General features: G+C 39.7%; 2 protein-coding genes across 3 annotated transcripts in view; one reads left to right on the plus strand and one right to left on the minus strand.

Moving 5' to 3' along the window:
- The window catches only part of nt5dc1 (5'-nucleotidase domain containing 1), a 602,479-nt gene that overhangs the window by 113,030 nt on the left and 465,112 nt on the right, over positions 1 to 24,337 (plus strand). The window lies entirely within an intron of this gene.
- On the minus strand, positions 943 to 17,141 carry LOC121277668 (collagen alpha-1(X) chain-like). Its single transcript, XM_041187270.1, has 4 exons — positions 17,059 to 17,141; positions 16,538 to 16,664; positions 3,963 to 4,034; positions 943 to 3,599 (listed from the first exon to the last, which is right to left on the minus strand). The coding sequence occupies exons 2-4, from the start codon at positions 16,647 to 16,649 to the stop codon at positions 1,759 to 1,761; spliced, it is 2,025 nt and encodes a 674-aa protein (XP_041043204.1). The 5' UTR covers positions 16,650 to 16,664; positions 17,059 to 17,141; the 3' UTR covers positions 943 to 1,758.

Genomic DNA, 24,337 nt, shown 5'->3' on the forward strand with positions numbered 1-24,337 from the left:
TTGCCTCTCACGACCTCACTAGCTTCCAACCCTGCAACCCCTCTCAGAGAGCTTTGCTCCTCAAATTCTGGCATTTTACAGATCCCTGTGTGTCATTGCTCCATCATTGGCGCTGTGCTTTCATCTATCTAGGCTCTAAGGTCTGGAGTTCCCTCCCATAACCTCTCCACCTCTCTACTTCTCACTCCTCCGTTAATTTCCTTTTAAGATCTACTATTTTGATCAAGCTCCTAATACCTGCCTTATGCAACTCTGTGTCAAATTGTGCCTGATAACTTTGTTGTGAAGCACCTTGAGAAGTTTTTACTATGTTGAGGGAGCTTTCTAAATGCAAGTTGTTGCTTTAATATGAGCACAGTAGGAGGCCTAGCTAAATTGGAAATGTCAATTTCCATGGCTTCCATTCCTAGGTTGGGAGGTGGAGGGAGTTCTTTAGTTATGGTGGTAGTTTTGATTGGAATCTCATTTATCAACACACAAAGCTGCAGGATGGCAGAGATTAAGTTTTTGATTTCTACTTTAGGTGAAAAATGTTGGTGGGTTTGTGCCTGGAGCAATGACAAGGACAGAGAAATCTTGCTTATTAAATTAGGGCCAGTCAGTTTGGGAATAAAGATATGTAAATTGATATGGGTCTGTATCAAGAACACAAGCTAATATTTTTGATGTTATAAATTAAATATCAAATAATATTTGTTGTAAAGCAATATTTTAGTTCATGCATTTCATGTAATCTGGGCTGCCATTGTAGGGTCACAGGATCCAGTGCACACAATGAGGTGTATTATAGACATGCCCCCTTCCCCTCTCCTCCACTTTTAATTAGGTTATGTGAGCATTGAACTAGATATTTGGCAATAAAGGTATCTTCCTGATCATAAAGGAATTATGAATTTGACCAGGAATGCTAAACCTGTAAGAATATTCAATGTAGACTTGAAATTTGTAACAATCACCATTTATTTAACTGCACCATAACAAAAATGCACTTGTGATACTGCATTATTTGAGAGATCCATTCCGTCACAATTTCATACAGAAATATTTTGTGATTTGCTACAATATAACTTATGTGTCTGCATTTTGGAGATGTATATTTTTGGAGAATACATACATTATCAATGTCACTTAGATTGACCTAGCATTAATAATGTGCTTTTTACAAATTGAATAGCAAAATAAGTAATGTTAATTACTATTGAAATACAGAAGACAATGGGAATAGGCTGATCTTGACACAAAGGGAAGTGATTGACCATTGAAGTAGTTGAATCTCAATAATGTCATTGAAACTGATAGGATTTCCAGACTGAATTTTACTCAATCAGATTGAGAAGGTTAGTTGCTTGTGATGAATACCTATGAAACAGTCAATGTCAAGTACCAAAATACATTTTTGTACAAATACTTTCTGCACACCGAGGGACAACCAAATTTTAAATTGATAATACAACAGATGGATTCTTTTAAGAAAAGAAAAAATCAGGGTAACGTGAAATATTTTATCAGAAGACCAATTTCATCTCTGTCACATACATGTCATAAAACTGATGGATTTTGTTTCAAGCAAATGACCTTTAGTGGATGACAACAACACAGCAGTTTGCTGGTCAGATCTATTTCTTAATGGCTACCCTTCTATTAGACAGTTGTCCATTACTATTTTTTAAATTTGTTCCATTAACTAAATTGTGTTGCTTGTCGCTCAGAATAGAATATGGATCATCAACTCAACTCCATATTTCAAACTGATGCATATCATGAATGGACAATTAGAAACCCTGAGAATGTTGAGTGCATGAGGTCAGAAGAGTATAAGCCATTAGACTCATCTTCAGGTAACTGTACATAGATTTGGTCATTTTCATGTAGATATAATGTAACACTTCCTGAGACCTGATCAATATAACCTTCTGTATAGTCATCATATGAGTACATCATGGGCTCATCATTTTTGTATAATCCAACCCAAACATTTGCTCCCTTAACTTGTATTTGATAACTAAATTGATAGATGCCAGATATTTCACATGTAAAAATACCAGTCGATGGATCATAGTTGTTATTTGAATTGGTCAGTATTTTGTCAAATGCTATTGGTTGCTCAGCTGGGTAATATGAACTAGAAAGAATGGCTGTAAAAGCTGGGTATGGACTGAGTAGCCCAGCTGAAGGCTCTCCTGACTTGATGTAGCCATTATAATCATATTTGCCTGGGGACATAATCACTTCTGCTGGTGGGCCTGGAGGTCCAGGAAGGCCTGGTTGGCCTGGGGGTCCCGGGGGACCTTTTAGTCCAGGTGCACCAGGTGAGCCGCTTGCCATTTTCCCAAAATAATTTCCAGGAGGACCTGGTGGACCAGGAAGTCCTGGATCACCTTTTTCTCCTTGAAACCCTTGAGCACCTTGAGAGCCAGGTGAACCTCTTGGACCAGATGGTCCTACACTTCCTCTTGAACCTGCTTCACCAGGATATCCAGGTGGTCCTTGAGGACCTGGGGGGCCAGGGCTTCCTGATTTACCTGCTGAACCAGGAGCTCCCATACTGCCTTTGGGACCACTTGATCCTCTTTGTCCTTCTTGGCCTGGTGCACCTGGTAGTCCTGGAGATCCTGATTTTCCTGGGGCGCCACCAATTCCTGGTTGACCCTTGGGTCCTGGATATCCAGTAGCACCAGCAGGTCCTGGTTGACCTTTCTGTCCTGGTGCACCATTAGCACCTGGCGAACCTCTTGGGCCTTGTGCTCCAGGTGGACCTGCTGGCCCTCCAGATCCAGGAGCTCCAGGTGCCCCAGTTGCTCCTGCCGTTCCTTTTTCTCCTGAGTAACCAGTCGGGCCCATAGGACCAGGATCTCCTTTCAGTCCTGGTAAACCTGATTTGCCAAAACCAGGTATTCCAGGTGCACCTGATAAACCTTGTGGACCAGGAGCCCCCTTACCTCCAGGAGCCCCTGGGGATCCTGGTTCACCTGGTGCTCCAGGCTTTCCACTTCCTGGATGACCAGGATTTCCTGGTGGTCCTTTTTGGCCTGGAGCACCTGAATATCCTGGTTGACCTGCTGGGCCCATTGCCCCTTTCTCACCTGGTGCACCAGGACGACCAGGGGCTCCAACACTTCCTAATCCTGCTGGCCCAGGTGATCCTGGTGGCCCTTGTGGTCCTGTTGCCCCTCTGCTTCCAGGACGCCCTGGAATTCCCTCTCCCCTTTCCCCCTTTGCTCCAGGAAGGCCCAAGTGCCCTGGTATTCCTTTTTCTCCAGGTTGACCTGGTGATCCTGCAGGACCTGGTGGCCCTTGTGCACCTGGTTTACCAATAGCAGCCAATCCCGCTGGCCCAGGGTATCCTGGGGCTCCTTGATCACCTTTAGGTCCTGGCAATCCTTGAGCTCCTCTATCACCTTTTTCTCCTGGGGCTCCTCTTTCGCCCGGCCTTCCTGATGCTCCTGGTATTCCTGGTTTTCCCATTGCTGACATTCCTGATGGTCCTGGCATTCCAGGCTTGCCAGGGGCTCCTGGCATTCCAATGCCTGTTTTCCCGGGAGCTCCTGGTGGGCCTCGTGGTCCAGGTGGACCTGGTGATCCACGCTCTCCTCCTACATCTATTGTTCAAAAATTAAGTATAGTTTAGATTATGAAATTTCAACTTGTGTTGCTCTTAAAAAAAACCTGATAGTATCGACTGATCTTTTTGTGTGTTCAATACTGAGTACTATGGTGTTATAAAATATTTTAACTGCAAAGTAATTTTAATTTAGGAATTATAATGAAAATTAGGCAGTTTCTATAAATGGCGGTCAATCTGCAACTCTAGTCTAATGCCTGAGTGGTAAGTTTGAAAATCTAACTACGGTTAGGTGAAACTGTTATTGATAACTTTGAATTTAGCCTACACATTTGTCTCACTACTTAACAGTTTCCTGAAGGCCACCTTCTTCATAGGCACAAAGTTGCATGTTGCTCACCTCTGCTTTCATCATTGTCTTCATATCCATCACCTTCAGAGTTCTGGGAGTCATAGCTTTTTACATTGTAATCTGTTTTTTAGAAGTACAATAAAAGAAAATGGTGAATAAATACAGCATTTGAAAAACTGTGTGACTTCTATAAACAAAGAAGGAACTTACATTTGTATCAATTCCTTCACATCCCAGGTTATCCCAAAGTCATTCATAGCCAATGAATTACCATTGATGTCTAGTTACTGTTGTGTTGTAGGGAAATATGGCATCATATTAGCGCAATACTGACCAGTGAACCTGTTCTTGTTTGAGAATTACTGTTGGCTAAAACATAAGGAAAACTACCTACTTATCTTCACAAAGTGCTAGAGATACCTGCCTAATACAGTTTAAAGTCTCATGAAAGTGGCAGCTCTGGTAGTGTAATACTCACTCAGTGCAATGCTGTATTGTCGGCTTAGATTTGTACTCAAGTCCTGTATGGGATTGAACCCTCAACCTTCCGGGCCATATATGTTCTCAAAATACTAAGTGGAAAACTTGGCTCTGCTTTAGTTGGTGGACTAAGTGTTAGGTAAATTATATTTGGTTGAGACCAGAAGAGGTATCATTAAAATAATACCAAAAAAAATTAAGTAATTGTACAGTGTGAATAAGATCATGAGAACTAGGAGCAGGAGTAGGCCATTCGGCTCACCGATTCTGCTCTGCCATTCAATAAGATCATGGCTGACCTGATTGTGGCCTTAACTCCACTTTCCCGCCTGTCCCCCATAACTCTTAACTGCCTTGTCAATCAAAAATCTGTCTAATGCAGCATTGAATATGTTCAAAAACATCATAAAGGGCCCACGTTCAATTTACGGCCTGTGCTGAGTTAGCTAATAATATGCTGGACAGTGGTAGGTGCACTGTAAGCTGTAATTGAACCCATACTCCTCCTAATCATGATTGCTTCACATAGGAAAAATGGAAAAAAAAAGCGAAGTAACAGAGGCAGATCGTAACATGAATGTTGCAATTTTTTGCACTCTGCACAGAACTTTCTGTTCCTGGAACACTAATTGGAAATTCAGGTCTGAAGGTAGGTGTAATAATTAGTGGCCGGTGGTGACCTCTGTATCTGAATTCTCGATTTGTGCATCTCGTATGCAGAAGTTGTACTCTGGAAGTGCTGTTGTAAAATTTTACTTTGACATTTTTATCAGATGGTAATTTTTGAACAATCCACTAACTTATGACCACCCCTTAGGTTGATAATATGATGTGGATGCCATGCAGCATTACATCATTGACCATGAAGGCATGACAGAAAGAACTTTGATTTACTTTGGATCTTCTATCCTCTGGATGTCCTAAAGTGTTTCACAGCCAATTCATTAGTTTTGAAGTGCGGTTGCTGCTGTAATGTAGGGAAATACGACAACTAATTTGCGCAAAGTAAGGTCTCACACACATAAATGACCGATTAAACTGTACTTTGACAATGGTGTTTTGGTTGAGGAATAAACATCAGCCAGGATAGCAATGAGGGTTCCACTGCTATCATTCACATAGTGCCATGGGGTTTTTACTGCCCACCTGAGAGGGCGGATCTTATCTGAAACCTGTACTTCCAACAGTTCAGCATGCCCTCAGTACTTAAGTGTCAACTGAGACAATGGTCTGGATTTTGTGGTCAGCAGTGAAGCAGAGACACTCGCTGTTGACCTCAAAGAAAGCTGTGATCTCTGGTAAAGACTTTAATTCCTGGATGGCAGTTTAAATCTGATGTCAGGTAAAAGGGCTTTCCAGACAAGCAGCAACAATGATGTCAGCAAACATGGTAAATAGCCAGTCTATTTGAAGTATTCTTACAGACAGCAAACCAAGAAGTTAAAAATACTGAGCCCGTTTACATTAAATTTAAAATTTCAGGTAGCAAACTTATGAATTAATTAAGCCAGAAGCTAAAATAAATATGCATTTAAGCAAAAATCTACTTTTAAAATATTGGGATTTTCTTTTAATATCAGAATGAAGGAATTTAACTTTTTCAGGCTATTGAGGGTGTTTAACAGTAACTATGCTGTTAAAAACCAGTTCCATCTCATTCACGAGATGGCAACTTTTTTAAGGGTTTTTAAATGAAAAATAGGAGCATATGAGCAGATGTTCTTGCCATTTCAAAGGTTCCCCATTGATTGCAGTCTAGAGGAACCTCAACAGCACGCATTCTATAAAAACATTGACAGGAGCTTGTGATCTCCATGTTATTCTGCACATGTATGAAACTCCTAAAGTTGCGTTCTGTTTCACTGGAGTCATGACAGGGAAAGCTGTCTGTTTCACAATCTTTACTGATGCAAAATCCAAGCCAATTTACTTGAGTATGTTTGAAGCCTTGACTGACTCAGACAAGACTGCTACCCCTGAGCCAGATCTGACACCTGGAGGCCTATAGTGTACTCGTTAGGTTCAGTATTCACCCCAGTATTACTGAGCAGCAGGGAGTCTGTGTGCAAGCATCATTAAAACAATAACAGAATTACCTGGAAAAACTCAGCAGGTCTGGCAGCATCGGCGGAGAAGAAAAGAGTTGACGTTTCGAGTCCTCATGACCCTTCGACAGAACTTGAGTTCGAGTCCAAGAAAGAGTTGAAATATAAGCTGGTTTAAGGTGTGTGTGTGGGGGGCGGAGAGAGAGAGAGAGAGAGGTGGAGGGGGTTGGTGTTGTTGTAGGGACAAACAAGCAGTGATAGAAGCAGATCATCAAAAGATGTCAATGACAATAGTACAATAGAACACATAGGTGTTAAAGTTAAGTTGGTGATATTATCTAAACGGCCCCAGCTATGCCTGTCTCTTTATGGGGTATGTGGAACATTCCTTGTTGCAGTCCTACTCCGGCCCCCTTCCACAACTCTTTCTCCAGTACATTGATGATTACTTCGGTGCCGCTTCATGCTCTCGTCGGGACTTGGAAAAATTTATTAATTTTGCTTCCAATCTCCACCCCTCCATCATTTTCACGTGGTCCATCTCTGACACTTCCCTTCCCTTCCTTGACCTCTCTGTCTCAATCTCTGGTGATAGACTGTCCACCAATATCCATTACAAACCCACCGACTCCCACAGCTATCTCGACTACAGCTCCTCACACCCCGCTTCCTGTAAGGACTCCATCCCATTCTCTCAGTTCCTTCGCCTCCGTCGCATCTGTTCCGATGATGCTACCTTCAAAAACAGTTCCTCTGACATGTCCTCCTTCTTCCTTAACCGAGGTTTTCCACCCACGGTCGTTGACAGGGCCCTCAACCGTGTCCGGCCCATCTCCCGCGCATCCGCCCTCACGCCTTCTCCTCCCTCCCAGAAACATGATAGGGTCCCCCTTGTCCTCACTTATCACCCCACCAGCCTCCGCATTCAAAGGATCATCCTCCGCCATTTCCACCAACTCCAGCATGATGCCACCACCAAACACATCTTCCCTTCACCCCCCTTATCGGCATTCCGTAGGGATCGCTCCCTCCGGGACACCCTGGTCCACTCCTCCATCACCCCCTACTCCTCAACCCCCTCCTATGGCACCATCCCATGCCCACGCAAAAGATGCAACACCTGCCCCTTCACTTCCTCTCTCCTCACCGTCCAAGGACCCAAACACTCCTTTCAAGTGAAGCAGCATTTCACTTGCATTTCCCCCAACTTAGTCTACTGCATTCGTTGCTCCCAATGTGGTCTCCTCTACATTGGAGAGACCAAACGTAAACTGGGCGACCGCTTTGCAGAACACCTGCGGTGTATCCGCAAGAATGACCCAAACCTCCCTGTCGCTTGCCATTTTAACACTCCACCCTGCTCTCTTGCCCACATGTCTGTCCTTGGCTTGCTGCATTGTTCCAGTGAAGCCCAACGCAAACTGGAGGAACAACACCTCATCTTCCGACTAGGCACTTTACAGCCTTCCGGACTGAATATTGAATTCAACAACTTTAGGTCATGAGCTCCCTCCCCCATCCCCACCCCCTTTCTGTTTCCCCCTTCCTTTTTTTTCCAATAAATTATAAAGATTTTCCTTTTCCCACCTATTTCCATTATTAAAAAAAATCCCCACTAGAGCTATACCTTGAGTGCCCTACCATCCATTCTTAATTAGCACGTTCGTTTAGATAATATCACCAACTTAACTTTAACACCTATGTGTTCTATTGTACTATTGTCATTGACATCTTTTGATGATCTGCTTCTATCACTGCTTGTTTGTCCCTACAACCACACCCCCCCCTCCACCTCTCTCTCTCTCTATCTCTCCGCCCCCCACACACACACCTTAAACCAGCTTATATTTCAACTCTTTCTTGGACTCGAACTCAAGTTCTGTCGAAGGGTCATGAGGACTCGAAACGTCAACTCTTTTCTTCTCCGCCGATGCTGCCAGACCTGCTGAGTTTTTCCAGGTAGTTCTGTTTTTGTTTTGGATTTCCAGCATCCGCAGTTTTTTTGTTTTTATCATTAAAACAATGTTGGGACTGAGCTGTCATTCTCAACAAATGCAGAACTGTAGTTCAATTACTTAATACAGTTGCCTCGTTTGGCTTTTGTTTGATGCTTAGTGCTCTCTTTTATTTGTAGAAAGTAGTGCCAGCATTCTATGTGGCAACTGTGCAATAGCTGCTGATGCACAAAATTCTGATCCCTAACTAATACTGAGTACCTTATGTGCTTTTTGATAGAAATGCAAAAAAAAACATAAATCTGCAGGTCTCACATTGTTGGACAAGTTCAACTCCTTTTTGCTCAGGTGGATTGAGTATTTACAGTCCCTTTACAGTTTTCAGTCATGTTGGCTTATATTCAGTAAAAACTTCCTATTTAAGTGCAGAGGATTTAACCCAAAATGTATTACAAATGAAAGAACTTGGCAGGCTGAAATTTACTACAAGTGTGGCAATTGGTTATCAAGTTCGGCAGATGTGTTCTCAACATACATGTTTAAAAGTCATTTCAAAGTTTTGGCTGCCTCTTAAATATAATTAATGTCAGAGTTTAAATATCCTCACTTCTGGTTGAGATTTTAGTCAATCTCCTTATTTTCTATTAAATAATCTTGGCTTAACCAAATACATGCTTTCATCTTTAGCTTGGAAAGACCATTCGCTGTTAAAAAAAAGGTAGCTGTTATGCCTTTCTGTTTCATATGATAACCTTCAAGTTGATTTCTTGTTTTTATATTAACTAAAATATTGTGCAAACTCTGGTTAAAGGATATTTGATCATTCAAAAATGAAAGGGACGATTTTGAACTTTCATCCCAAAATAGGTGCAAAGTCATCTGTGGTATCCGCCTGATGAGCTCAACACAAGGCTCCAACCATTTTCAGGTTTGGTTTTCATAAGGATACAGTTGGCAAGCTGCCTGGCACTTAGTTAATGTTTGCACAAGTCTCGCTGAACTGGGCATGAGAAATCTAATGGTTTATGGATTGTTGAGTCAGATTTTGCAGTAAATTTTCTTGGTGGAGGAAAGCATAATGCTTTTAGTGAATGAGACTGAAGGAATAAAAACAGTTCTTCAAGGGGTCAATGTTGGCATCGTTGCTGTCATGTTGATACCTATAAATGATTGGGATTTGCCTACAATGGACAACACTATTGTCGTAATCAACACAGAACTAGTGGATGTAATTTAATGCCCCCTGGCATTGAGTTTGGAGGCAGGGATAACATAATCAAGTAGGAGGGTATAAGGTGGGGGCTCCACCACCTTCCTGCCTCCGCCCAATTAATTTCCGGGGGGGAAGGCTCATTTCTTTCAATGAATTCTTCCAAATTCACCCAGCATTACTTGTAACTTTTTCGAGTACAAACACGTTTCCATCTGTTTCAGATGAAGTTACATTGTTTCATAGTTTGCCATTGTGAGATTTGAACTCTTGATAATCTTTTAAATGGAACAGGTTATCTCACAGAATACAGTGTAACTCTTTTGAGTACAAACCCATTTCCATCTGTTTCAGATGAAGTTACATTGGTTTCATAGTTTGCCATTGTGAGATTTGAACTCTTGATCTTGGGGTTATAAACCCAGTACCATAACCACTTGGCTATTTAGGCCAAGCTTCCATTGTGAGATTTGAACTCTTGATCTTAGGGTTACAAACCCAGTACCATAACCAGTTGGCCATTTAGGCCTTTAATTAGTTGTAACTCTTTCGAGTACAAACCCGTTTCCATCTGTTTCAGATGAAGTTACATTGTTTCATAGTTTGCCATTGTGAGATTTGAACTCTTGATCTTAGGGTTATAAACCCCATTGTTTCATAGTTTGCCATTGTGAGATTTGAACTCTTGATACTCTTTTGAGTAAACCTGTTTCCATCTGTTTCAGATGAAGTTACATTGTTTCATAGTTTGCCATTGTGAGATTTGAACTCTTGATACTCTTTTTGAGTAAACCTGTTTCCATCTGTTTCAGATGAAGTTGCATTGTTTCATAGTTTGCCATTGTGAGATTTGAACTCTTGATACTCTTTTGAGTAAACCTGTTTCCATCTGTTTCAGATGAAGTTACATTGTTTCATAGTTTGCCATTGTGAGATTTGAACTCTTGATCTTGGGGTTACAAACCCAGTACCATAACCACTTGGCTATTTAAGCCAAGCCATAGTTTTGCCATTGTGAGATTTGAACTCTTGATACTCTTTTTGAGTAAACCTGTTTCCATCTGTTTCAGATGAAGTTACATTGTTTCATAGTTTGCCATTGTGAGATTTGAACTCTTGATCTTGGGGTTACAAACCCAGTAACATAACCACTTGGCTATTTAGGCCAAGCCAACAAATCCGTAGTTTGGCACGTTTATGTGCTTAGCCGCCGGCTGAACCAGACATTGTGAGATTTGAACTCTTGATCTTGGGGTTACAAACCCAGTACCATAACCACTTGGCTATTTAGGCCAAGCCTGAAAGATAATGGTACATTGTTTCATAGTTCGCCATTGTGAGATTTGAATTCTTGATCTTGGGATTACAAACCCAGTACCATAACCACTTGGCTATTTAGGCCAAGCATTAGTTTACCATTGTGAGATTTGAACTCTTGATCTTAGGGTTACAAACCCAGTACCATAACCACTTGGCTATTTAGGGAAGGCTCATTTGCAGCCTTCCAGACTGTATGCTAATTGAGGCCCTTAAGTGAACAATTAATGTGCACTTAAGGGCCTCATACGACTTCTGCTGGTATTCAGCAGCATGCAGGAGAGTTGCCAAGCAAGGAGACTGAAAACCCTGCTGGATTTGCTTGCAGGCTTCCAAAGGGGACCCCTTGTTCAAAGGCGCTGAGACTCAGCATTGAGAAGTTCGAGACCTCTGAGAGCCACCCTCCTGCCCTTTCTTCCTACCCCCTCCCACCCTCTAGCCAGTGGCCCACTCCCGTAACCCCTTTCCCGCCCTCACTTACCCGTGGCCTAGGCCCTTTGTTAATCCTGGGCCTCTGGTGGGTGCATTACTGGCAGCAACCACTGCATCCGGTGACACAGATGGACAGTGGAGAGCTGTCGGCCTTTGATTGGTCTAAATCCCAGGGAAGGCCCAGCGTTGGCCAGTTAAGTGCCTGATGAGCACTTAATTCCGACGGGGCTCCCTGAACAGAGGGGATGCAGGCCTGCAGCTGGTTCTTTGGCCAGCGGGTGAGACCCCTGTCATCTACATTAAATTCTGCCCAGTGTGTGTAATTACAATGAAGAGGACAATAAATTACTTAAGTAAAGCATAGGTGAGTGAGTTGGATAGATAAATGCAAGAACAAAGAAGTGTGGAGTGATACATTTTGAGAAGAACAAGGAAATATGTAAAATGGTGAAACTTTAAATGGAACCTAAGAGCAGAAAAACCTAGAGGTACAGACACAAATCTGACAAGTTGAAAAAGCTGGTTTAAATAAAGTATATGGGATTGTGTATTTTATAAACAAGGTGCTGAATATGAAAGCGTAATAATAATATTAAAACAATTAATTGGTTAGCCTGCAGTTGGAATATTGTATCCAGTCTTGGGCATCTTACTAAAGGAAGTATTCAAGAACATGGAGAATGTGTAGTAAAGACTGCTAAAATTATATTGGGGAAGATAACGAGACTTATGGAAACGGGGGCTCTTTTTATTAGAACAGTTAAAGGTTAAATGGAGATGTGAAAGAATTGTTCAAAATTATGGGCAGGATTTTCTGCCTGTCTGGTGGGCAGGCCCAATCCAGTCGCCGGCTGCTAGCCATTTTACGTGGACGGGCCAATTAACTCCCGCCCAGCGTGACGTCCGCTGGGAAGCACTATGCGCTTGTTGTGCGGGCAGGGGGGAATCCCTAAAAGTGAGAGTGTGTTCTTTTGCGAATGCACACGAAAGAGCACACATCTCCCTGAGGTTAAGTGTAGCCTCAGGGAGGTCGCTTCGACTTTTAAAACTATTAAAAATTGAGAAAATAAAAATCCCTTACATGTCCCCTCATGTGACAATGTCACATGAGTTGGGACATGTTCATAATTTACAGAATAACTTTATTACAATTTTATTACATGAAACCTCATCCCACTGCTAGATGAGGTTTCATATTTTCTCTATTTGCCGCCGGGGCTCCTGGCCTGCCCTTTAGGTTGGATGGGCAGGTCCTTTAATTGGTTAAATGATCCTGTCAATGGCCTCAATTGGCCATTGACACGTCAGCGGGAACACAGCCAATTTTGCTGCGCCCCCACCTTCCTGAAAATTTAAATGGGGCGGGATGACGTCGGGAGTTCCGCCTGACATCACCGTGCGTCATTTTACTCGCCAGTGAGTGGGCGACCCCCCCTGCGTTCGCTGACAGCAAAATTCTGCCCTATGAGTTTTGTCGAGATAAATCAGGAAAAATATTTCCACTAGCTGGTGAAGTGTCACTTGAGTTAAAAGAATAAAAGGAAAGATTCATTGATTGTTTTCATGCAGAAGGTTCCTTCGACATGAGTGTCCTGTCAAAAACATTCGTGGAAGCAAAATCTATAATTGCCTTTAAAAGAGAGATCTATAAATATGTGAAAAAACAATAAAAAGGAAATTGGGATTAGAGTGAATAGTTATTTCAGGGGCAGAACAGGTCTAATGGACTGACTGGCCTTCTATGCTGTAATACTTTATGATTCTACTATATAGATAAACAGTAGCGTACAGACTAAGCTGCAAAGTACACTTGTCAGACTGACCACACACACAAACACACGCTATCTATTTGTGGTCACCTAGACAAAGGGTGCACATTGAATCCTGGAAGTGGCACAGAAGAGCCATAGGGCTGGTTCCTAATGTTAAGGTCTGAACAAATGATGGATAATATTTGTATTTTCAAGGATGATTGAAAAATAATCCTAGGGAGATGCTTACCGTAGTAAATGGTATTGTAAAGGTAAATCAAAACAAAAGCTTCAAACTGAATCATTAGAGTAGGACATGAGGTTACAGCTTCAAGCAACAAGTTCTTCTTCAGTCAAAGGGTGTTCTACATATAGTATCATTTCTGGGTAAAGTACTGGAGACAAAAATCATGGAATCTTTTAGGAAACATTTGAACACTATTGTAGGACATTGTGGGACTTTCAATATATGAATGAGCGAAGATGGAGCTTTTCATCTGGATTGATTGTGCAGTCTGTTCTTAGTGATGTTGCCTCATTGGTGAATAAGTTCTAAGTGAGAACGCCATTAATGATTCATATCAACAACTTCAGATGTTTACAAATTAATGGAAACATGAATTTAAATCTTACCTGGTGGCTGCTTAATATTCTACGCTGCATGCCTACATAGCTTATGAAAACAAAAGGCTTGAAATATCCCTGATCTACAATGATCCAGTGACTACTTTTCATCTAATTGTGATATAGAGGTGCATAAATTGTATTTTAAGTGTTGAAAACTGTAGAGAGAACATATTTTTCACATTTTAAGCGAAGTGGCACAGGACCTGCACTGTTATCTTATAATTGGCATTCACTTCAGTGTGCAAGATCAGAGCATAATGAAGAAAAACATATCTAAAAAATGGTTTTTGGTGGGGTAATATACTTTAAAGGTCATTTGATTTCCTAAGTCAGTGATCTCCTAAGCACATATATAACAGTGCTTGAAAATATTGATTTTTAAAAATAGGCTTTATAATATTAGCATGTATTTCAGCTATTTATATCTATAATAATACTAAACAGGAGCTATAGAAGATTACAGTACTGCAAACGGTAATTCGACCCATAACGTTTATGCCACCTCTTTGCCAGAAGAACATTGCATTTAGCAGAGCCACCTAAATATATGCAACTTTTAGCTCCAGTTGTTAACAATCCTATTCATATTAGACAATTCTAATCTGGACTAATTTGTGTGAGTCATTTGTTTTAGTTACTCATGGTTAATTTCATTTGATTTAAGTCTCAACATTTAATTTTACATTCTTATTACATTAATGCAGAATATATAGTGTTATCCCAGTTGCATTCTACATTACTTTAGTTTATCTCTGACATTATTGTCTTGAAAATCAGTTTCTTGAATATCAGAAGGTAAACTAAAATGCACTGGTTAAAGCATTTTTTAAAATAGTGGCAAAGACAATGGCAAACAAACACATTAGATAGAAGAAAGAATGAAATTGTGTTTAAATAGCAACTTTAATGACCTAGGGGCAACCATAAATGCTTCAAATCCAATGAAGTAAGGAAACATAGCGTTCACTTTTCACATAGCAAATTATCATAAGCAGCAATGAGAAAGATGGCCAGATAACTGGGTATGAGTTGAGAGATAAGTATGAGCTAAAATACTAGTAGACCCCATTGCTCTTCTTCAAATAGTGCTAAGGAATTTTCCATTAACTTCAGAAGGCAAGTAAGCTAATGCCTCATCTACATGGCTGCAATTTCGTCCATTCACCACTTCTTTAGCACTGCACTAAAATTTGTGTCTAGATTATGCTCAAACCCTGGAGTGAGGCCTGAACCCACATCTTCTGACTTAGAGGTTAGATTGCTGTCACTGAACCAAGGCTGTTTGTTTGGTAATATTTGGCAATGCAAATTTGAAGCCATATGTCTTATATTGCTGCAACATACTAAACTTGGCTGCAATTCCTAATGTTCATATTTAATACAGCTTTTTGCTGCTCTTGAAGTTGATTAAAAATTTCAGTTTCCTGGTTAATGCAGATGAATATTTTGGAAAGTGAACACATTGTGCTTTCTCCACAAAAGGAAACCATTAAAAGTCCATAATTCTTTGCCCTCATTTCAATGTTTTGAAGTTTTAGTATATCAGTGCATAAATAAGGACAGTCAACTTATTCTAAAAAATTGGAGAGAGATTCCACAAAGGTTATAAGTGACCATGTCCAGCAGCATACTTTCCCTTGAAGCATTGTAAAGCAGTCCTTTAATAAATGCATGCCTTTACTTGTGCTTCCCATGTGATAGCTCCGCCTTCTGCATGTTGCCAAGTCAACAATGGATGCTCATTCAGGGAATGCTATTGGAAGACAGGATTATGCCAGCCTCTTTTGCAGCAAGAAATTTGTCTAGTTTTGTTTTACAGATTATTGAAGGGCTCTTTTGTTGTTTGCAATTAAAAAAGGGCAACCAGTGTGCAGCATTGATAAGCGTAATAATGGCAAACCAAGTTTTTAATTGAGCTCTACTACATTTGGATAAATGAATGTGCATAATTCATGCTCTTGGGACATCTGTAAGATGGGCAAAATTAATTTTTGCACATGTTATGAAGGTTTTCCTACTCCATTAAAATTCTGCCTACTATAAAAGTTGAGCCCTTATGTTTCATTAACCACTTATTTTTGTACAGCTTTCAGTATTTTCTTTAGCCACCTGGATAAGGAATAGAACAGGCTCTTTGTAGATTTTTAAATAGAAGATACAAATTTAATTTGAAAATTCTCCAAATTAGTTAGATACTTGAGTTTCAAAAATATTAAGATTCAAAATTATATATTTATATAATTTACCCATGCACTTCAGTGTCTTTGCATGCACGCATTTATATTGCAACACTCACCGTGCACTACACATTGAAATATGGTAGGAATGTTTGTCTAGTATATTCTTAAAGAATATAAAGTACGCATAGACATTTAAGTACATATCACATTAAATTTTAAATACTTTATAATCTAGATATAGGCATAGTGCAGGTCTGCTTTCATGTGCTAGCATTTAGAACTGCAGAGCCAAAGCACAGGTTCCTAGTTGTTGTTCTGCTTTTAAAAAAAATTATTGTTCGCATTGGAACTGTATTAATATGACATAAAATACCCCTGAGAAAAACTGCAGAGAAAATCAGCATCAGCAGCCCCCTCTCCTGAAACCAACCAGTTTCCAATAGCTAAATTTGCCTCCTTCATTTGGCAAAAGAATAACGTTGTAGTTTAAAGGACAAAACATAAAACCAGTTGTGGGAAATAAATATTTTCAAAAGAAACTGTTCAAATTTTGTTTGTTCGTCTTAAGTTTCATATAATTGACTATAAGGTACTGCAAAGATTTTAGATGAAATCTTTAAATTTACCTCCTTGGCTTTTTACATTTTTCCGTATGTAGGCATATCTATTAAATCCTGTTCCATAGACCAGAGTCACAGATAGTAATAGCAGAAGTGCACAGGCTTGTTTCGAATTCATGTTTGCTGTTCAAATCTGTAAAGCATCAATAACAACTATTAGAAACATTGGCAGAAAGATATTCTTTTTAAGTCAGTAGAATTGTTAGTAAACACTATGAAATTAAGATGAATGCAAGGTTTAATTTCTTACACTGCGTCGTAAAATTCTAAACAATGATTTCAATCGTCCCTGACAAGTTTCTGTATTTAATTATCAATTAATTTTGATACAAGGTTTTTGCTCAATACTGTGACAAATTGATTTATAAAGTTTGCAAACTACAGGTAAAGTGGATGAGCAAATTTGACATAAAAGAGTTAAGAAAATAGACTAGACCAAATACACTACGAGTGAAATAAACCCTTGTCGCTTGTGAATCTTGGTTGCATATTGACAAGATTGATTATAAATAGAAGCTCAAACCTACCAGCATAATTTGCCTCCACAGTCAATGTAGTATCCCAAATGGATTATCCTCTGGAATTGTGGAGTGTCAACTGGAGCAATGCTTCCAAAATGATGCATGCTGCTCTATTTATATAGTAGACAGTTCTTGACATATCGCTAAATTTGACAACTCCTCCCTTTTAAAAGTGCAAGTGCTAATTATGGAATTTTTTTTAACATGGAAAAGTTAAATCAGGTTAGTGGATTTCTTGTGGTTTGAGCTGCTATGCCTTCTTTGGCATTGGTCTTCACCTCATGCAGACAGTTGCAAAACCAAATGTAGAACAGAGCTTCCAAAGCAAATCCTGATTGTTTTTTAAAAAACATCGGTGCTTATTATTCAATGCTACCGTAAACTAAAGTTGCAAAAATATATTTACACAAATCACAGATCATGTGCTAAAGGTATTAAGGTTTTCAAATTGCATTTTTTTCTTTTGATTTATAAATGTGGGATATAAAGATTCCTTGTTTCTTGGTAATGTAAACATTTATTATGATATTCAGATAAACTGCAGTACACTGGGTAATTACTTTCAATATAAATAATTGTGTGGTGATGCATCTTGGTAAGAAGAATATGGAAGCCACATACACCTTGGAAGATAGGAGTCGAAATGGGGTAGAGGACCGAAGGGATCAAGGGGTGCAGATTCTGCAAAATCACTTCAAGCAGTCACATCGCACAGTTTAATAAGGCCATAAATAATGCAAAGATCTGGGGTTCATTTCTGCAGGGTTAAAATTAGAAAGCAAAGAAATTACATCAAACTTGTATATCAGACAAAATTGAAGTACTGTACACAGTTCTGGCTCCACTTATTAAAAAGATATGAAGACACTGGGGAAGGTGCCAAAAAGATTTACATGGATATTATCAGAACTGAGAAGTTATACCTATCAGGAAAGATTGAACAAGCTAGGGCTCCTTTCTCTCGATAGAGGTTTTTAATATTATGAAAGGATTTAATAGGATAGATGTAGAAATGTTTCTACTTATGGGAGAGACAAGGATGAAGGGCAATAGATACAAGACAGCCACTAAGAAAATCCAACAGGACATTAAGGAGAATTGTCTTTGCCCAGAGAGTGGTTAGAATGCGGGACTCATGACCACAAAGTATATTTGAGACGAATAACACAGATGCATTTAAGGGGAAGCTAGATAATAACATGAAGGAGAAAGGAATAGAAGGAAATGTGGATGGGGTTAGATGGAGAGGGTCGATGGGGTTAGAGAAGGATGGCTGGCGAGATACTTGTGAAACATAAACACATTTTTTGTGCTTTAAATTCTACCTATGTCTGTAACTGTGCTCCCAATGCCCCTGGAGGAACAAAGCAACCACCTGCTGCTTTCTGAAAATCACTTTCTCCACAAATTTTGACCAATGATGAACAATAAAAAACTTCACCTAACCACAATATATTTTTTCTCCACTCCTCTTCTCTCAAGGTGTTTATGACTAAATGGGTTGATGCTTCATCAGTGCTGAATGCCTCTAGTATATTGTCCAAGTGTCTTTGAAAATGAAAAGTTGACATTCTTCAGTGTGCTAGTTCAACAAAATATTAAAGTGCAAATAACACCAGAAGAATCTTGTCCCCTGGGTTTCAGCAAGCTGTTTGACTATATGATGCATTCATTGCACATGACTACGGTATAGCCTAATCCCAACCTTATCCAACATCTACAATTGTGCACTCCAACAAGTACCAGACAATATAGATGGCAGTCGAGCGGGGGAAGTCGAATGTATTTGCCCCTCCCTACCTCAGGTCAACAGAACCAACTGTAGCACTGTATCACCTTATCACCGATTTAACTGAGCTTGACCAAGACAACAAATGCAGTCTAATAGGGACCTTCTTGGTCCTATGGATCAGCAACTCTATGAATAAACTCACTGAATAATTGACTGCTAATGTAGCTTTAAATCAAGTTAAAGACCTATTAAGCAAAAGTTAAAACCTTTTTCTTGATTAGCAACACCAAACTTGATTCCTAAACTTTTGGTTAACCTTTCTTGTATAAATATGAAGTTGCTGTAACTGATAAATGTATGAAAAATAACTCTAAAGATGTTTTAACTTTAAAATTGCGCATGTCTTTGGCACTTATGTTTGGATTAGATTTGCAAGAATGTCATCCATTGAAATAATGCTGTTATTGTTTTTATCTACATCTTTGTGCTACACGTATTTTTCCCCAATGTGAAAATAAACTTGAAAGAATGATGAACAAGATTTAAAAGTACAATTCTGGATGGGCTGAATATGTATTACATGGTGGAAGCATGAAGTTTGTAGTAACATTGAAAGCAAACAAACTTTTTTTATATAGTTACCAAAACCCCACAAATGTATTGATCAGAAAGTTAATTCCTGGTCTCTCCTACTTGTGATTTACAGTATATATTTTATATTGAAATTATATATGGCTGTAATATCATTGTATGTTACCAGACAATACACTTTGTAAGATTTATGAAATGTTGCTATTGTGTTCATTCCATTTCCTTTATTTCCCACACAACAGTGACTACAGTTAAAATGTACAGTGGCAGTGAAAATCACTATATAAGTGCAAGTCCTTCCTCCTCCTCCTGCTTTTTATAGATTGCCTAACATTGTATCTTTTGAATACACTATCCTTCTGTCTCAGTACAGGTAGAAGGGTATTATTTTTATTGGAAATAATTAAAGTACTAGCACCACATCTTAGAGAGGAATATGAGAATAAAATGACAAATTGATTGGATTTTAAGTATTGATTTATGTGATAAAGGCATGTTTTTTAAAAAAAATTAGTGAATCATTTATTAAAACTCAAATTTAACTTGAATTGGTACTAAAATGTTACCTTGGGGTAATTTGAAGGTAGTAGATATATGAAAACATGGATAAAAAGAAATGGTAGCTGTGCTTGTCATCAAACAAACACACAAACTGTAATGTTTGCAAAAAATATGCGATGTATCCCATTCTGAATTTAATTTCCTAACTCATTCACAGTTTGCAGATGTAATTTAATTCAGATCTCTCAACTTATTATGGTGTGTAACTTTGTTATTGTTTAATTGAATGTGTAATTGTTGTATAACTCTTGTTCATGTTTGAATAAAGGAATGTATTTTTTTCTATTAACATTTTTTGTTTGTTTTTATGGTCAATTGATTTCATGATATCTATATCCAGAATGTTTCAACACCCTACAATTATAGCGTTTCAGACTTTATGACTGAACATTCCAAAAATGACAAATGCTAAATTTAACTCCTGTAATGTAAGAAAGATAACACTTGGTGGTGCCCTTGTTTTAAAATAAACTGAAAATTACAGAAATTCACATTACCACATATTAAATTTACTTGCAAAATGTATCTTTGGTTCTAAGAGCATTGCTGCTCAGTAGGTAATGTTCAATCAGTTCAGACATTTAACTAAAATCAAAGCAGTATTGATTCGAACCAGACAAGAATGCAGAATATTGTAATTCTCTCCTATCCAGTTCTGTCACAAAGTGTCTCCCATCAGCTTCATCATTTTAGTCAAGAAAATGCATATCTCACACGAAAAAAAGGATTGATTGGAACATAAGAACAGGAGTAAGGCCACTTAGCCCCTTGAACCTGTTTCACCATTTGATCAAATCATAGTTGATCTGTAGTTCCATTTACCTACCTATGTAGTTCCATATGCCTTCATGCCCTTGCCTAACAAAAATATATCGATCTCAGTCTTCAAAATTTCAAATTCAAATTTTGGTGGTTTATACTGTTGTTTAAAGTTGCAGAAGTCTACAGGGAGTGGTGTGGTATGTGGCAAAGGCCATGGTTCTGGCTTCAACGGTCCTGTTCAGACCATTGCTCCTAGACATGGGTGCAGTCATAAAATCATGGAATGGATACAGCATAAAGGATGCCATTCATCCCTCTGTGTCCATGCTAGCTCCCTACAGGGGCACCTCATCTAATCCCACTTCTCTGCCCTCTTCCTGGCATACTACATATTTTTCTCTTCAGATAATTATCCAATCCGCTTACAAAAGCCACAATTGAATCTGCCTGCACCATGCTCTTAGGTAGTGGGTCCCAGATTATAACCACTCATTGCATAAAAAAACGTTCTGCCTCATGTTACTTTTGGTTCCTTTGCCATTCTGGATCACAATCTTCCACCAATGGGAATAATTTCTCTCTATCTGCTCTGTCCAGGCCCCCCATGATTTTGAGCACTTCATCAAATCTCCTCTCAACCTTCCCTTTTCCAAGGAGAACAGTCCCAGTCTCTCCATGTAACCTGTCCATGTAACTGAAGTCCCTCATCCCTGGAACCATTCTCGTAAATCTTTTCTACACCCTGTCTAATGCCTTCACATCATTCTGAATTGTGGTGCCCAGAACTGGACACAATACTCCAATTGAGGCCGAACCAGTGTTTTATAAATATTCATCAGAACTTGCTCGCTTTTGAGCTCTATATTTCTGCTTATAAAACCCAGGATTCCCTGTGTCTTTTTAACCACTTTCTCAACTTGCCTACTACCGACAATGATTTGTACACACACGTCCCCAGGGCCCTCTGCTCCTATACCCCCAATAGAATTCTATCCCTTATTTATAAATGTATTAATTCACACTTATCTGCATTAAATTTCTATCTCCCTTAGCCTACAACATGACAGGCAGAATGAGCAGCAGCAGGGAACAGGGAAGGACAAACTGTGTGAAGAAGGAGGATGAGGAGGTGGAGAAGGGCTATCAGCAGGAGGCTATATTTGCCCAGGGTCCTAGGGAGCAATTCTCCTATCTCAACCTCAGCAAGTGTATTAGATGCCTTTGCTTCAGCAAGGAGGTGTTTACTAAAATTTGCTACCTGTTCCTGCCTGAACTACAGCCTCAGAGCAGGGTGAGGACAGCATTACCAGTGGCTGTGATGGTGACCATAGCCTTGAACTTTTATGAGTCAGGCTGGAGCAAATGAAAATTGTAGCATCTCCTAGTCCATCGTTGCATAAGGGAGATGATGTAAGTTTTGGGGGTTTTGAGGTATAAAACTCTTTTACTTAAAATATCTAAGTTCCAAATTCTTAGGGCAGCTTTTTCCAGTTGGCGAGCGGGGGCGGGGCCCACTTGCCGATGAGTAAAATGACACGGGGTGACTTTGGGCGTGGGCCCCGATGTCTCCCCGTGTCATTTAGATTTTCAGTTTGGCGGATGCACAACCAAGTTGGCTGCAGGCCCACTGACCTGTCAATGGCCTATTGAGGCCATTAACAGGTAATTGAAATGATTAATGGACGTGCCTGTCCAACCTTAAGGTTGGTGGGCAGGCGAAGAGCCCAGGCGGCTTTCCGTAAAATGATGAAACCTCATCACGGGTTTCATGAGGGATTTAAAATTTTCAGAATATTTTTAAATAAAAGTAATGGACATGCCCCAACTCTTGTGACAGTGTCACATGAGGGAACATGTCAGGAAAATTTTTTATAACCTTTAAAAAATTTTTATAACTTCAACCAATCTCCTTGAGGCGGCACTTTGCCTCAGGGAGATCTGTGTGCTCTTTCACGTGCATTCATGAAAGAGCACACTCTTGGCTCAGGGAATGCCCCCACCCCGCCCGCACAGGGAGAGCTCAGCGCTTCGGAGCAGACTACATACCGGGTGGCCCTTAATTGGCTCGCCTACATAAATGGCGGCGTGCCCTCGACCGGGGGGGAAAATGCTGCCCTTACTTTATTTATCAATGGGGCCCTCAGCTGTGCTTGACCTAACAAAATACGAAAAAATAATATTTCTGAATCAAGTGGAATTTATTGAGCAAGATGTTACAGATACTTAACAAAAGCTGTGAAGACAACATTGAAAGTTTTTATCCCTCGAGATCCTAGGGTTCCTTAAGTGCTGCCAGCACAGACAAAACCTGCCTTTTGTCTCTGAAGTGATGTTGTGTTGAACTGCATATCAGAAGAATCATACTTTAGAAGCGATAGTAAAAACTGTGCCAACAAAGACTCCGATTTTCGAACTTTCATCCCTAATTCAGACAGTTCCTTTTCCTTATTTCGAAATAGTCCAAATTAACCTCTTTCATTGGCTTAGGGTGAGGATCATCTGGTGTCACCCCACCTCTGTAACTAGAGCCATGTAGACTGAAGACAAATGTGCATCTCTTATTCAAAAACAAAAATACCTGGAAAAACTCAGCAGGTCTGGCAGCATCTGCGGATAGGAGCACAGTTGAAGTTTCGAGTCCGAATGACCCTTCAACAGAACTAAATGTGCATCTCTTATTCCCTGGGCCCCTGGAGGTACATTCTATTGTGAACAAATGACACCTCCTTGGAGATACAGAGCAGTTGTACAAACAATGTTACATCCTCTTATCAATAACACAACTTATTGTAAACAATTCATATCAACATGCTTACCCATTCTCATGGATACTAAGACAATTAAGAGTAATATTCCTACCATGATATCAGGACCATAATTTCTTCCTTTTAAAATAGAGGTGTTCTGTCCTACAGATATGGTTAATCAATTAAGGCAGATAATAATCTAAAACTTAATACACATGGCTCTTGTTTAAAGGCAAGGTGTCATGCTAAGTTCAAGCTGCTGAGCTCAAACCTTTAGTTTATTTCTTTAAAGGTGACAAAGAAGCCCTCAATAGCACATTGTGTATTTAAAACAAATACAATTCCTTGAACCCAAACTTCTCAGCACCTTTAAAGTTAATTGGTTCATCAAGAATTGTTTCCTACAAATAACTGCCTTCTATTCCTAACCTGCCTTAATTGTTTAAAAGGTGGTCACAATAAAATCCATAAATGTAATTTCAAATCAACATAAAACCAAAAGTTAGTAGTATTATCAAAACCTTGCAGTGACTTGCACTCTGAATGCAAAGAGAGGTGACTACATTTCATTCATTTCAGAGAGCAGCAAGCAGAGTGAGCAATGGCTTTGCCAGATTTACAAACTTCCCTATGGTGCAGGAAGCCATTAATGTCATCAAGCAGATGATTAAGATCCTTAAGTAATACTTCTGCTGCTTGGAGAGCTCTGAAGGAGTCATGCAGTATTCACCAGAGGATATTTTATGATTCGTTATGGTTTACTGATTCCTGCATAACCTCACCATCATGAAGGTACAGGCCTTGTCACCAGGTATATGCTGAGGAGGATGAGGAAGAGGAGGCAACCAGCACATCCCCTTTTAGGCCCAGCTGTCCGTCATTGGCTCATATG

Source organism: Carcharodon carcharias, chromosome 5 (assembly GCF_017639515.1).
Source record: "Carcharodon carcharias isolate sCarCar2 chromosome 5, sCarCar2.pri, whole genome shotgun sequence".
Taxonomy (NCBI): domain Eukaryota; kingdom Metazoa; phylum Chordata; class Chondrichthyes; order Lamniformes; family Lamnidae; genus Carcharodon; species Carcharodon carcharias.